This window comes from Pristiophorus japonicus, chromosome 5, assembly GCF_044704955.1.
Source record: "Pristiophorus japonicus isolate sPriJap1 chromosome 5, sPriJap1.hap1, whole genome shotgun sequence".
Classification (NCBI taxonomy): Eukaryota; Metazoa; Chordata; class Chondrichthyes; family Pristiophoridae; genus Pristiophorus; species Pristiophorus japonicus.
Genome location: NC_091981.1, coordinates 242026362 through 242038472, shown reverse-complemented (window position 1 = coordinate 242038472; position 12111 = coordinate 242026362). Strand labels below are relative to the sequence as shown.

The window sequence follows — 12111 nt, the reverse complement described above, 5'->3', positions numbered from 1 at the left end:
GTTTAAACCAGCATCCAATGAGCAGGCAGAGCAGGCAGTACAAACCATCAAACAGAGCCTTAAACGAGTTACAGAAGGCTCACTCCAAACCCGCCTGTCCCGAGTACTGCTCAGCTACCGCACGAGACCCCACTCGCTCACAGGGTGCCCCCGGCTGAGCTACTCATGAAAAGGACACTTAAAACCAGACTCTCGCTGGTTCACCCCAACCTGCATGATCAGGTAGAGAGCAGGCGGCAGCAACAAAATGTAAACGATGGTCGCGCCACTGTGTCACGGGAAATTGATCTGACTGATCCTGTGTATGTGCTAAATTATGGACATGGTCCCAATTGGATCGCAGGCATGGTGATAACTAAAGAAGAAAGCAGGATGTTTGTAGTCAAACTAGACAATGGACAAATTTGCAGAAAGCATCTGGACCAAACGAGGCTACGGTTCACAGACTGCCCTGAACAACCCACAGCAGACACCACCTTTTTTGAGCCCACAACACACACCCAAAGGATCAATGATACCACACCGTACCAGGAAATCGAACCCATCACGCTCAACAGCCCAGCAAGGCCAGGCTCACCCAGCAGCCCTGCAGGGCCAACAACACGCCAGCCCAGCGAGGGCACAGCCAACACACCAGAACAGACATTTGTACCGAGGCGGTACACCAGGGAAAGAAAGGCCCCCGACCACCTCACCTTGTAAATAGTTTTCACTTTGACTTTGGGGGAAGTGATGTTGTGTATCTGTAAAGCATGCACTCCCATGTTCTGCCACCAGGGAGCTCATCCCCTGAAGTCCCAAAGGATCCCAACATCCCTTGGGAGCACTGTATATAAGCCGGCCCCTAAGGCATGTTCCTCACTCTGGAGTATCTTATTAAAGACTGAGGTCACTGTTACTTTAACCTCCCTATGTGCAGCCTCATCTGTGTTAGAATCACAATCGTATTAATGCCTTTGCTCTCAGAGAATAACGACGTGAGCGGCTTGTGGTCGGTTTCTAGTTCGAACCGCCAGCTAAATAAGTACTGGTAATCTTTTTTACCGCGTACCCACAAGCTGGGGCCTCCTCTTCGACCATGCTGTAACCTCTTTCAGCCTTGGAAAGACTCCGCAACACATACGCGACAGGCTGGAGTTTTACCCGACACATTCGCTTGCTGAAGCACACACCCGATCCCATAGGGTGACGCATCGCACGCTAAAACAAGATGCCTACCGGGATCATGCAGCGCCAATAGTTTAAGCACAATTAGTTTCTGGCCTTCTCGAAGGCAGTTTCTTGATTTTTACCCCAGACCCAGTCATCACCCTTACGGAGCAGTACATGTAATGGTTCAAGCAAAGTGCTTAGCCCAGGCAGAAAGTTGCCAAAGTAGTTCTGTAGTCCTAAGAATGAGCGCAGCTCCGTCGTGTTGCATGGTCTCGGGCATTCTGGATCGCCTCCGTCTTGGAGTCTGAGGGTCTGATGCCATCTGCTGCGATTCTCCTTCCCAGGAACTCCACCTCTGGTGCCAAGAAGACGCATTTGGTTCGTTTCAATCTTAGACCTACGCGATTTAGTCAGCGTAGCAACTCTTCCAGGTGATGGAGGTGTTCATCGGTGTCGTTTCCGGTGATCAAGATGTCGTCTTGGAAGACGACCATTCCCGGGACAGATTTCAGCAGGCTCTCCATGTTTCGTTGGAAGATCGCAGCCGCTGAACGGATCCCGAAGGGTTACCGGTTGTATATGAACAGCTGCTTGTGTGTGTTTATGCACGTTAGCTTCTTGGACGATTCCGCCAGCTCCCTGGTCACGTATGCCGAGGTGGGGTCCAGTTTCGAAAACAGCTTTCCGCCCGACTCGGTTTATGGTTACTTTATAATCTCCACAGATTCTAATTGTCCCATCACTTTTAAGAACGGGGACAATGGGACTGGCCCAGTCATTAAATTCCACTGGCGATATGAAGCCTTTGCGCTGAAGCCGATCTAGCTTGACTTCTACTTTCTCCCGCTTCATGTAAGAGACCGCTCTGGCCTTGTGGTGAACGGGTCTCACGTCTGGGCTGAGGTGAATTGTCACCTTGGCCCCTGTGACGCTGCCAATGCCAGGCTAGAACAGTGACGGAAACTTGTCTAAGACCTGCACACACGTGGCTTTCTCCACTGACAATAATGCTTTTACATCACCCCATTTCCAGTTAAAATTCCGTAGCCAGCTTCTGCCAAGCAGCGTGGGCCCGTTACCGGGAACAATCCATAGTGGCAATTTATGCACAGAACCATCATACAGCACCTGAACCATTGCACTTCCGAGGACCGGGATAATCTCTTTAGTGTAGGTGCACAGCTTTGTATTGATCGGGCTCAGCTTGGGCCTGTTTGCCTTGTTTGCCCATAACTTCTCGAAGGCCTTCTGGCTCATGATCGATTGGCTTGCACCCTTGTCCAGTTCCATCGGTACCGGTATGCCGTTCAGTTTAATGTTCATCATAATCGGGGGACTCTTGTTGGTAAAGGTGTGCACTTCATGCATCTGCACCCCATGTACCTCTTCCTCCTCGGTCATCTCTGCGCGATCCTCAGGATCTATGCTTGACCTCCCATCCTCCGCTACGTATCGAGTTGTAGCACATTTACACATTCGTTGGAGGTGCCCCATCATTGAGCAACTCTTGCAGACATATTGTTTGAACCTGCACTGGTTTGCGCGATGAACCTCTCCACAGCGCCAACAGCTTGCTGATGGACTTGCATTCACAGGTACTGATCTCTTCGCATTAGTCCATTGTTGTGGTGAGTGAGTTATCTCAGGTCGAGCAGAGGTCGCATTAGCCCATCTGGGGGCACTTCTCTTGTCTGCCGACGAATTTAGCTTATTCACGGTGTTTGGCCTCGGGTAATTCCGAAGTTGTGAGCAGAGTAGCTTTGTTTCTTCCTCTCTGGCCATGTATGCCTGAGCAATTAGGGTGGCTTTGGCTAGGTCCAAGTCTTCCTCTGCTAGCAATTTGTGGAAAATCCCTTCGTGGCCGATTCGCAAAACAAAGAAGTCTCTTAACATATCTTCAAGAACTGTCGCGAATTTGCATGGCCCAGCAAGACGCCTTAACTCAGTGATGAATGCTGCCACATCTTGGCCTACTCCACACCGGTGGGTGTAGAAACATTACCTCGCCATGAGCACACTGTGTTTCGGCTTTAGGTGATTTCAAACTAGCTCGCACAGTTCTTTGTAACTTTTCTCAGTGGGTTTCGTTGGGGCCAGTAGGTCCTTGATCAATGCGTATGTCCGTGATCCACAGACCGTGAGGAGGACGGTCCTGAGTTTGCTGGCATTCACGGCTCCCTCTAAGTCTTTTACGACAATGAATTGATCCAGCCGGTCAATGAAGTCATCCCAGTCTTCCCCAACGCAATATCGCTCGATAATGGTGGCCATAGCTGTGTGTTAGTATCCTATTCTCGTTGATACGTATGCTTATCACTATAATAAATCACATATGGCCCATGCTGGAGCTGATCACCTTGTCACCTTTAGGTTTAATGTAAACTCCAGAAGTAAGCACTGCAGGGGGAGCCTGCTTTATATAGGGAGGCAGCACGAGGTGCAGTAATGTGTGCCTCCCGGGCTTTCCTCATCCTTTGGCTATTACATGTAATTACATGGTACAATGCATGGTACAGAGCACGGCTGCAAATACATCACAAGATGTATGTAACAGATGGTTGCTCCGATAGCGCCCATTTTACACTGTTATCAAAGTCATGATTACCCCCACGGTTCTTTAGCAGTGGTTGCACTGCACATCATTTGATCATTTATAAAGTGGCACCTTGTTCTGCTGATTGATGCTAATGAATATTGAACAGGTATTTGATTGGCCCACATGACTGCAGCTGGCCATGCCCTGTACCCTAGGAGTACCAGATTATTTAAAAAAATCTCTTCTGCTGTTGTATCCTAATGCTGAATTTAATACAGTCAATGGCACATGGAAACACTGTATCCATGACCTTAGCTGTACTGCAAACTAACTAATCCTTCCTAAGTTGCCTGCCATTTCCTGGAAGAAACCTGTAGCATAAACGAGTGTTGTAATCACATTCACTACTATAAATATATAAGATTCTGAGGGGGCTTGACTGGGTAGATGCAGAGAGGACGTTTCCCCTCGTGGGGGCATCTAGCATTAGGGGGCATAGTTTCAGAATAAGAGGTCGCACATTTAAAACGGCAATGAGGAGGAATTTCATCTCTCAGAGGGTCATAAATCCTTGGACTTCTCCGCCCCAGAGAGCTGTGTATTTAAGGTGGAGATAGACATATTTTTGAAGGATAGCGGAGTCAAGGGTTATAGGGAGCGGGCAGGAAAGTGGAGTTAAAGCCAAGATCAGATCAGCCACGATCTTATTGAATGGCGGAGCAGGCTCGAGGGGCATGAAGGCCTGCTCCTGCTCCTATTTCTTATGTTCTTATGTACTACATGCATTGCTGTGCTAATGTTTCTTCTTGGCTGCAGGTCTGGTTCCAAACAACATGGTACACCCTGGTGAGATCAAAGTGGTTTTGGACCTCCCTGGCCTTTTCTTACTCATTTCCCTCATGTGCAGTAAAGTCGGACTTGCTTCTTTTTGCGGACTGAAACAGTTGAGATTCTCCTCACTATGTTTTCTGCTCTGTTCCGTGCTGGATCTCTGCAGCTTTCTCTGCTTCCTTAATGACATCCTTGGACAGCAGGAATCATTAACTCAGTGTCAGCCTGAAGGCATGCATGTACAAATTTGCATATTCACTTTTAATTGGTGCATAAACAAGCTCTTCATAAACCACAACCCATCAACGCTGGCCCAGGCATAAATACACATTCAACTGCTTCAATCCTGAGAGAAACTTTGATATTGTGGGCTAAAATGTGTTGGCGCTCATTTGATGTGAATGCATCAGAATGCTACATAGTAACACACCCTTTACGTGTTTTTTAGATTTAGAGCACAGAACAATTTCAGGTCCCATGTGTTTGGAGTTAATGGAGAGTTAGCCTCATTACAACTTTTAAAGATGCCATGATCATTGATTGCACTTTTGTACACTTGGATAAATTAGCAGAGGGGGAGAGGCAATCAGAAAGTTGGCTGAAAATGGTTATAATTAAAGATAAAAGTGGCAGCTCATAAAACTGACCAGGATTGACATTTGGAAACTTGTGTGGAGAAATATCTATGGAAACAAGAATAATTTTTCCACTGGCCTGACATTACAGAGCAATTTCAATTAATTAGACAAACAAAAGTAATCTTGCATATACATTTATTCCTATAACCCATTACTGTTGTTATATATAATTGATGGCCAACAGTGTGGTGCAAGCAGCTCCACTCATGAAGATACCACACTCGCCCTTGTCATTTCGTGAGTCAGTTGGACAGCCTCACTGTGGTTGACAGTGAATCATAATCACGCTTTTGGCCAATACATATTCTATTTGTAATACTTGTTGGAATAAAAATGCCGTGAAACTCGCAAGCATATTTTTATAGATACCTCATAGTGACAATGTGACGTTGTAATGTGATTTCAATCATTTTTTTCCCGATTGAAACATATCATATGTCAGACATATATATATAGAACAACACATGAGCAACAGCATGTCAGGGTATCTCCATCGGTGTGGGTGACTGTCCACTCCTGACCTTTGTCATCTACAAGTTATTCAGTTGGGTTCACCAGTGGGAAGACATAGGTCTGTAATTTTCACGTATTTATCATCATAAATATGCTGCGTGAGCTGAGCAGCGTCATTTTTCATAGAGGAAACATGCATGCAAGTGATTTCTGACGCTTTTGTGCTGAAAAATCACCACACACAAATTCCCTCATTCTTTTTGGTCACACCCATCTGTCAGAACCCCGTACTGCGTATTTCGATGGCCAAACCCCTTGTTCAACGGCGTAGCTGATGCAAGTTTACTGCTTTAACGTCACCAATGTGCTGGTGCAGATTTACACACGGATACAAAAAGGTACAGCACAGCCCCCATCAGCTAATTTCGACATAGCTGAGGAGTTTAAGCAGTGAAGTGTCCCCAAACTTTACTCCTGGATTTCTGCAGTTTGTTTGCTTTGCTAGCAATTTTTAAAAACTTTTTCTCAGTGAGAACTGCATTATAAATGACTACAGTGCTGTCAGTCTCACTATTCCTAAGATTTTTTTGGTGCCCCAACTCTCCCCATATGTCCAGAACGACAGAGCAGCAGGTATGGATGACCCAATGGGTACACCTCTGTACTCTATTATAATGGAGGAGGAAGAGGAACAGCAGAGACTGAGACTGAGACATCACGGCAGAAGACAGCAGCCCACTCGCTATTATCCCCCCCGCCCCAATAGAGAGTACAGGCAGTACAGGTCATACCAAAACCTCTCATCAGCAGACTACACTTCGCCAAGGAAGCCACAGACCATATGTATGTGACATTTTGGAAGAAGACCTCAAGCCACAGTCAACTGACTGCAGAAGCGTTAGCGGTACAGATTAAAGTCACAATGTCCTTGAATTTTTCTGGCTCCACATCCTTCCAGCCAGCCACAGGAGAGCTATGTAATATCAGCCAGGGATCTGTAAGGGCTTGCATTCGCCAGTTGATAATGGGTGCCCTTTTCTGAAGTGCACCGGACTTCATGAACTGTGCCATGAGCGGAGACAGAGCCATTCAATTCTACAAGCTTGCTGGTTTCCCGAGGGTACAGGGATCTATCAATGGCACTCACGTGGCTCTGAAGGCGCCAACTCGGAACCCGCTGTTGTACAATTACAGGAAGGAGCTGAACGTGCTGAATGTGAAGATTTTTTTGATGCCCAGCAAGGGACAGTGGAGGTCAACGCACAGCATACAGGAAGCTGCCACAACGCGCGCGTCACTCAGCCATCACACGGCTATTCAGGGAGAAGGGCCAAATCAGCAGATAAATTCTGAGGGACAAGACCATTCCATGTGACCCACAATGAAGCAGAGGTTGATTACCATCGAGCCCATGCAGTGACCGAGCAGATGGTGGAGGGGACCACAGGGGTTTTGCAAGACTGAGTCAGATGCCTGGCCAAGTCAAGTGTGTGTGGCAGTATGCACCAGAGTGGGCGACAAGCATAATTGTGGCCTACTGCGCACTTTACAATTTTGCCTTACAGGATGGGCTCAGTCTGGACATACCAGGCAAGGAGGCCTTTGCACCAGAATATCCTGAACTGCAGGCCCTGTTGCCCATGGATGATGCCTGTTCAGATGTGTCCTCACTTGAAATTGCCCGGACTGTCAGAGAGAAGCTCGTGATACAGGTCTTCAGCTCCTGATTGCTTCCATCTGCAGAACACAGCTTGCCCTCCTTCTCCCCATTTGCCAATAAAGATTGTCTTAATCCAATGCCACCCAAGCAGATGACAGCACATCAGCCTTTTCAGCCCAGACATGACTACGACACTGTCATCACTTGAGTTAAAAGGTCAGCACCAAACGAGTACAGGTGCAGCGTCCCAAATCCGGAACCCTTGGGACCGAGGCCATTCCTGATTTTGCGTTTTTCCAGACCTTGGAACGTCTTTCTGATGTCACAAATCCAGAAACATCCGAGGCCAGGTTTGGGTATTTCCGGATTTCGAAACGTCAGAAAGGGGGCGGGAGGGGGGGTTGTTACTCCCCGAGGAGCTGTTCGGGTTGCCAGTCCCGTCCAGGAGGTCATCGGGCGGGGCCCAGCCGCCAAGGAGGTGTTTGGGCGGGCACCGCCAAGGTGGAGCTGTTCGGGCGGGGCCCTGCCAGCGTGGAAGTGTTTGGGCCGGTGGGCCCCATCGCAGAGGAGATGTTGGGGCGGGCCGGTGAGGAGGCCCCGAGGTAAGGGCAGCAGTGGTGAGCGGGGCGAGGCGAGTGACGGCGGGGTAAGGTGAGGCCCGAGGTTGGGCAGTGGCAGGACCCCGAGGTCGGCGAGTCCGGATTCCGGAACATTTTACGGATTCCGGACGACCCTACCACCAATCGGTCCAGATTCCGGAACATTCTGGATTCTGGAACTCTGGATTTTGAACACTCAACCTGTACACCCTTTCCTGTATGACTGATCTCCATGATTAACAAACCAGAGACTAAGTGCACATTCAGCTTTAATACAGAGAATAACAATGTACAAAGCACCTCTGAGAATAATCAAGCAGAAAATAAGTGCACATGTAACCTGAATACACTAATGGCAAAATATAAAGCAGCCACCATACAAACAGTATAAATGCATGTTGAACCTTAACACAGAAATGGCCAGAGACAAACGGGTCTTCATCAATAACTGAAATAGAATAAGTGAACAGTCAGCCATTATATAGTTATGGTAATGCACAAAGCAACCCACATGAATATCCAACCACGAGCAAACTACGTGCAGTTTGAACTTGACACGATCAATGGTCAGATACAACCAAACTGTTGTCTTACTCTATCCTAACACTGTGCCTCCACATGGTACTGAGACGTACCTTTCTGTCACCTATTCTAGTGGTGCATCTGATAATGCCTTGAAGGCCATGAAGATAGGAAATGATCATTTGAATCAAGTGATCATTTCCTATCTTCATGGCATGCTGACTTGAAGGTTGATGGGACTGAGGTGGCTCTTGATTCCCGGCAGCTGGCTTCTGGCATGGAGCAGCTGCTGGCTGCATCTCCGAAGTGCGCTCCTGATCTTGCCTGCCACATTCTACTAGCTTGCTGCTCGGAGGGGGAAGGCTAGTTTCCGGGCATGTGCTGCTGTTCTGAGAGACGGCATCATCAGGCACTCGGTGCTTGATTCCAAGAAGCCCGTAAAGAACTATATCCGTCTGAGAACCCGCTCTGGTCTCCGCAGTAAATCAGGAAGCTTTCAGCAAAAGAGGAAGAAACTTGCCTGGGGAATAGCATAATCAGGATTATGCTCTGAATCTGTCCGGTGACTAATGTTTAGAAAATTCCACATCTTACCAATCTGTAGCTCTGGATTGTTTTCATACAGGCACCACTCTACGTTGCAGTCACAGTGAGACTTCTCAAATAAATTGTCCAAAATTTCTCGCACAGTCTGCCTTTCATCAACCATCAATGTTTTACTGCTGCTATCGTTCATGAGGACCTTGACAACCAGCTGAAAGATAAAAACAGGGATTATGATTGAGCACACTTGAATGACCTGACCCCTTATTCCTGACAATAAGCATTTAGATATCAAAATACAATTAGGGTTGTATTCCCTGGAATTTAGAAGGTTAAGGGGTGATTTGATCGAAGTTTTCAAGATACTTCAAGGGTAGATAGAAAGAAACGATTTCCATTGGTTGGGGAGTCTAGGACTACGAGACTTAGTCTAAATATTAGAGCCAGGTTTTTCAGGAGTGAAGTTAAGAAACGCTTCTATAGGCAAAGGGTGGTAGAGTCTGCCGTGGATCGGTTGGCAGCCCTCTTGCCTCTGAATCACAAAGTTGTGGGTTCAATTCTTCGAGATCTGAGCACAAAAATCTAGGCTGACACTCCAGTGCAGTACTGAGGGAGTGCTGCACTGTCGGAGGTGATGTCTTTTGGATGAGACGTTAAACTGAAGCTTTGTCCACTTTAAAAGGTGGACGCAAAAGATCCGATGAAGACATGCAGGGGAATTATTCCTGGTATCCTGGCCAACACTTATCCCTCAATCAACATTGCAAAAGCAGATTAACTGGTCATTATCACAATGCTGTTTGTGAGATCTTGCTGTGCACAAATTGGTATCTGAATTTCCTACATTACAACAGTGACTACACTTCAAAAAGTACTACATTGGCTGTAAAGCATTTTGGGACGTCCTGAGGTTGTGAAAGGCGCTATGTAAATGTAAGTCTATTTCTTTTTAGAAGTTTCGAACTCTCTTCTGCAAACGGCAGTTGATGTTAGGTCAATTGTTCATTTAAAATCTGAGATTGATAGATTTTTGTTAACCAGAGGTATTAAGGGAAATGGGACAAAGTGAAGTATTTGGAGTTAGATTGCAGATCAGCTATCTCACTGAATGGCAGAACAGGCTTGAGGGTCTCAATGACCTATTCCTGTTCCTATGTTTCTAAAATATCAAGTTATCCAGATTAATTATCATCATCCATCAAATTATATTTCTATGCAATAACAAAGGGGGTAAGATTTTCTCTGTGCCCTACATTAAAACAGTAACTGCAATTCAAAAATACTTCATTGGCTGTGAAGCGCTTTGGGTCATCCTGAGAACATGAAAGATGCTATATAAATGCAAGTCCTTTCTTTTTTACATGTAGCAACATGGTAAATATATTCTTTATAAATCTAATTATGATTTCACTACACAGTACACAGAGAAAATCTTTTCCAATGTCAGTAATTGCTCCAGTTTGTGACGGGGTCTGAAGACAATGGCTTCGGTCTTCCCAATATTTAATTGGAGGAAATTTCTGCTCATCCAATACAATGTGAAAGGGCAAGTAGGCCACCTGTTCTGAGACTACTCCCAGTACAGCTTTTGAGGCAGTTACCAGGAAGTGTGCAAGAACAGCAGATGCAGATTATTTTTACCTCTGTTTTTTTTTGTCCTTCCCTGTTTCTTGGAGAAGTGCCTCATTTCCTCCAGATGGTCGTGAGATCGGGAACTGAGGAGGAACAATGCACTTCCTTACCACTCTGTGGTCTTCATCATTGGTAGTCCCTCGAAATCGAGGAAGACTTGCTTCCAATCTAAAAATGAGTTCTCAGGTGACTGTACAGTCCAATGCGGGAATTACAGTCCCTGTCACAGGTGGGACAGACAGTCTTTGAAGGAAAGGGTGGGTGGGACTGGTTTGCCGCACGCTCCTTCTGCTGCCTGCGCCTGGTTTCTGCATGTTCTCGGCGATGACACTCGAGCTGCTCAGCGCCCTCCTGGATACACTTCCTCCACTTAGGCCGGTCTTTGGCCAGGGACTCCCAGGTGTCAGTGGGGATTTTGCACTTTATTAAGGAGGCTTTGAGGGTGTCCTTGAAACATTTCCTCTGCCCACCTTGGGCTCGCCTGCCATGAAGGAGTTCCGAGTAGAGCGCTTGCTTTGGGAGTCTTATGTCAGGCATGCGAACAATGTGGCCTGCCCAGCGGAGCTGGTCGAGTGTGGTCAGTGCTTCAATGCTGGGGATGTTGGCCTGATCGAGGATGCTAACGTTGGTGCGTCTGTCTTCCCAGGGGACCTGCAAGATCTTTGTGGCGACATCGTTGGTGGTATTCCTCCAGCGATTTGAGGTGTCCACTGTATATGGTCGACGTCTCTGAGCCATACAGGAGCGAGGGTATCACATCAGCCCTGTAAACTATGAGCTTGGTGGCAGATTTGAGGGCCTTCGAGCACTCTTTTCCTCAAGCAGCTGAAAGCTGCGCTGGCGCACTGGAGGCGATGTTGAATCTCGTCGTCGATGTCTGTCATTGTTGATAATAGGCTCCCGAGGTATGGAAAGTGGTCCACGTTGTCCAGGGCTGCGCAGTGGATCTTGACAACTGGGGGGCAATGCTGTGTGGCGGGATCAGGCTGGTGGAAGACCTCTGTCTTGCGGATGTTTAGTGTAAGGCCCATGCTTTCGTACGCCTCAGTGAAGATGTTGACTATGACTTGGAGTTCAGACTCTGAATTTGTGCAGATGCATGCGACAACCGTGTACTGCAGTTCGACGACAGAGGTTGGGACAGACTTGGATCTTGCCTGGAGGCGACGAAGGTTGAACGGGTTCCCACTGGTTCTGTAGTTTTGTTCCACTCCAGCAGGGAGCTTGTTGAGTGTGAGGTGGAGCTTTAGCCGTGAGGAAGATTGAGAAGATGGTTGGCGCGATGACACAGCCCTGCTTGACCCCGGTCCGGACGTGGATTGGGTCTGTAATGGATCCACTGGTCAGGATCATGGCTTGCCTGTCGTCGTGGAGCAGGCAGATAATGGTGATGAACTTTTGGGGGGCAGGCGAAACGGAGGAGGACGCTCCATAGACCCTCGCGGTTGACTGTGTCAAAGGCCTTTGTAAGGTCAAAGAAGGCCATGTACAAGGGTTGTTGCTGTTCCCTGCATTTTTCTTGTAGCTATCGCGCTGTAAAAATCA

The 12111-nt window shown here is 47.4% G+C and overlaps 1 protein-coding gene across 7 annotated transcripts in view; it reads right to left on the bottom strand.

Moving 5' to 3' along the window:
- The window catches only part of apbb1ip (amyloid beta (A4) precursor protein-binding, family B, member 1 interacting protein), a 213393-nt gene that overhangs the window by 101642 nt on the left and 99640 nt on the right, over nt 1-12111 (bottom strand). For all 7 annotated transcript variants that reach the window (XM_070881446.1, XM_070881453.1, XM_070881451.1 and 4 more), the window contains exon 6: nt 8986-9145. In XM_070881446.1, coding sequence (XP_070737547.1) covers nt 8986-9145 — 160 coding nt within the window. The remainder of the gene's footprint in view (nt 1-8985; nt 9146-12111) is intronic.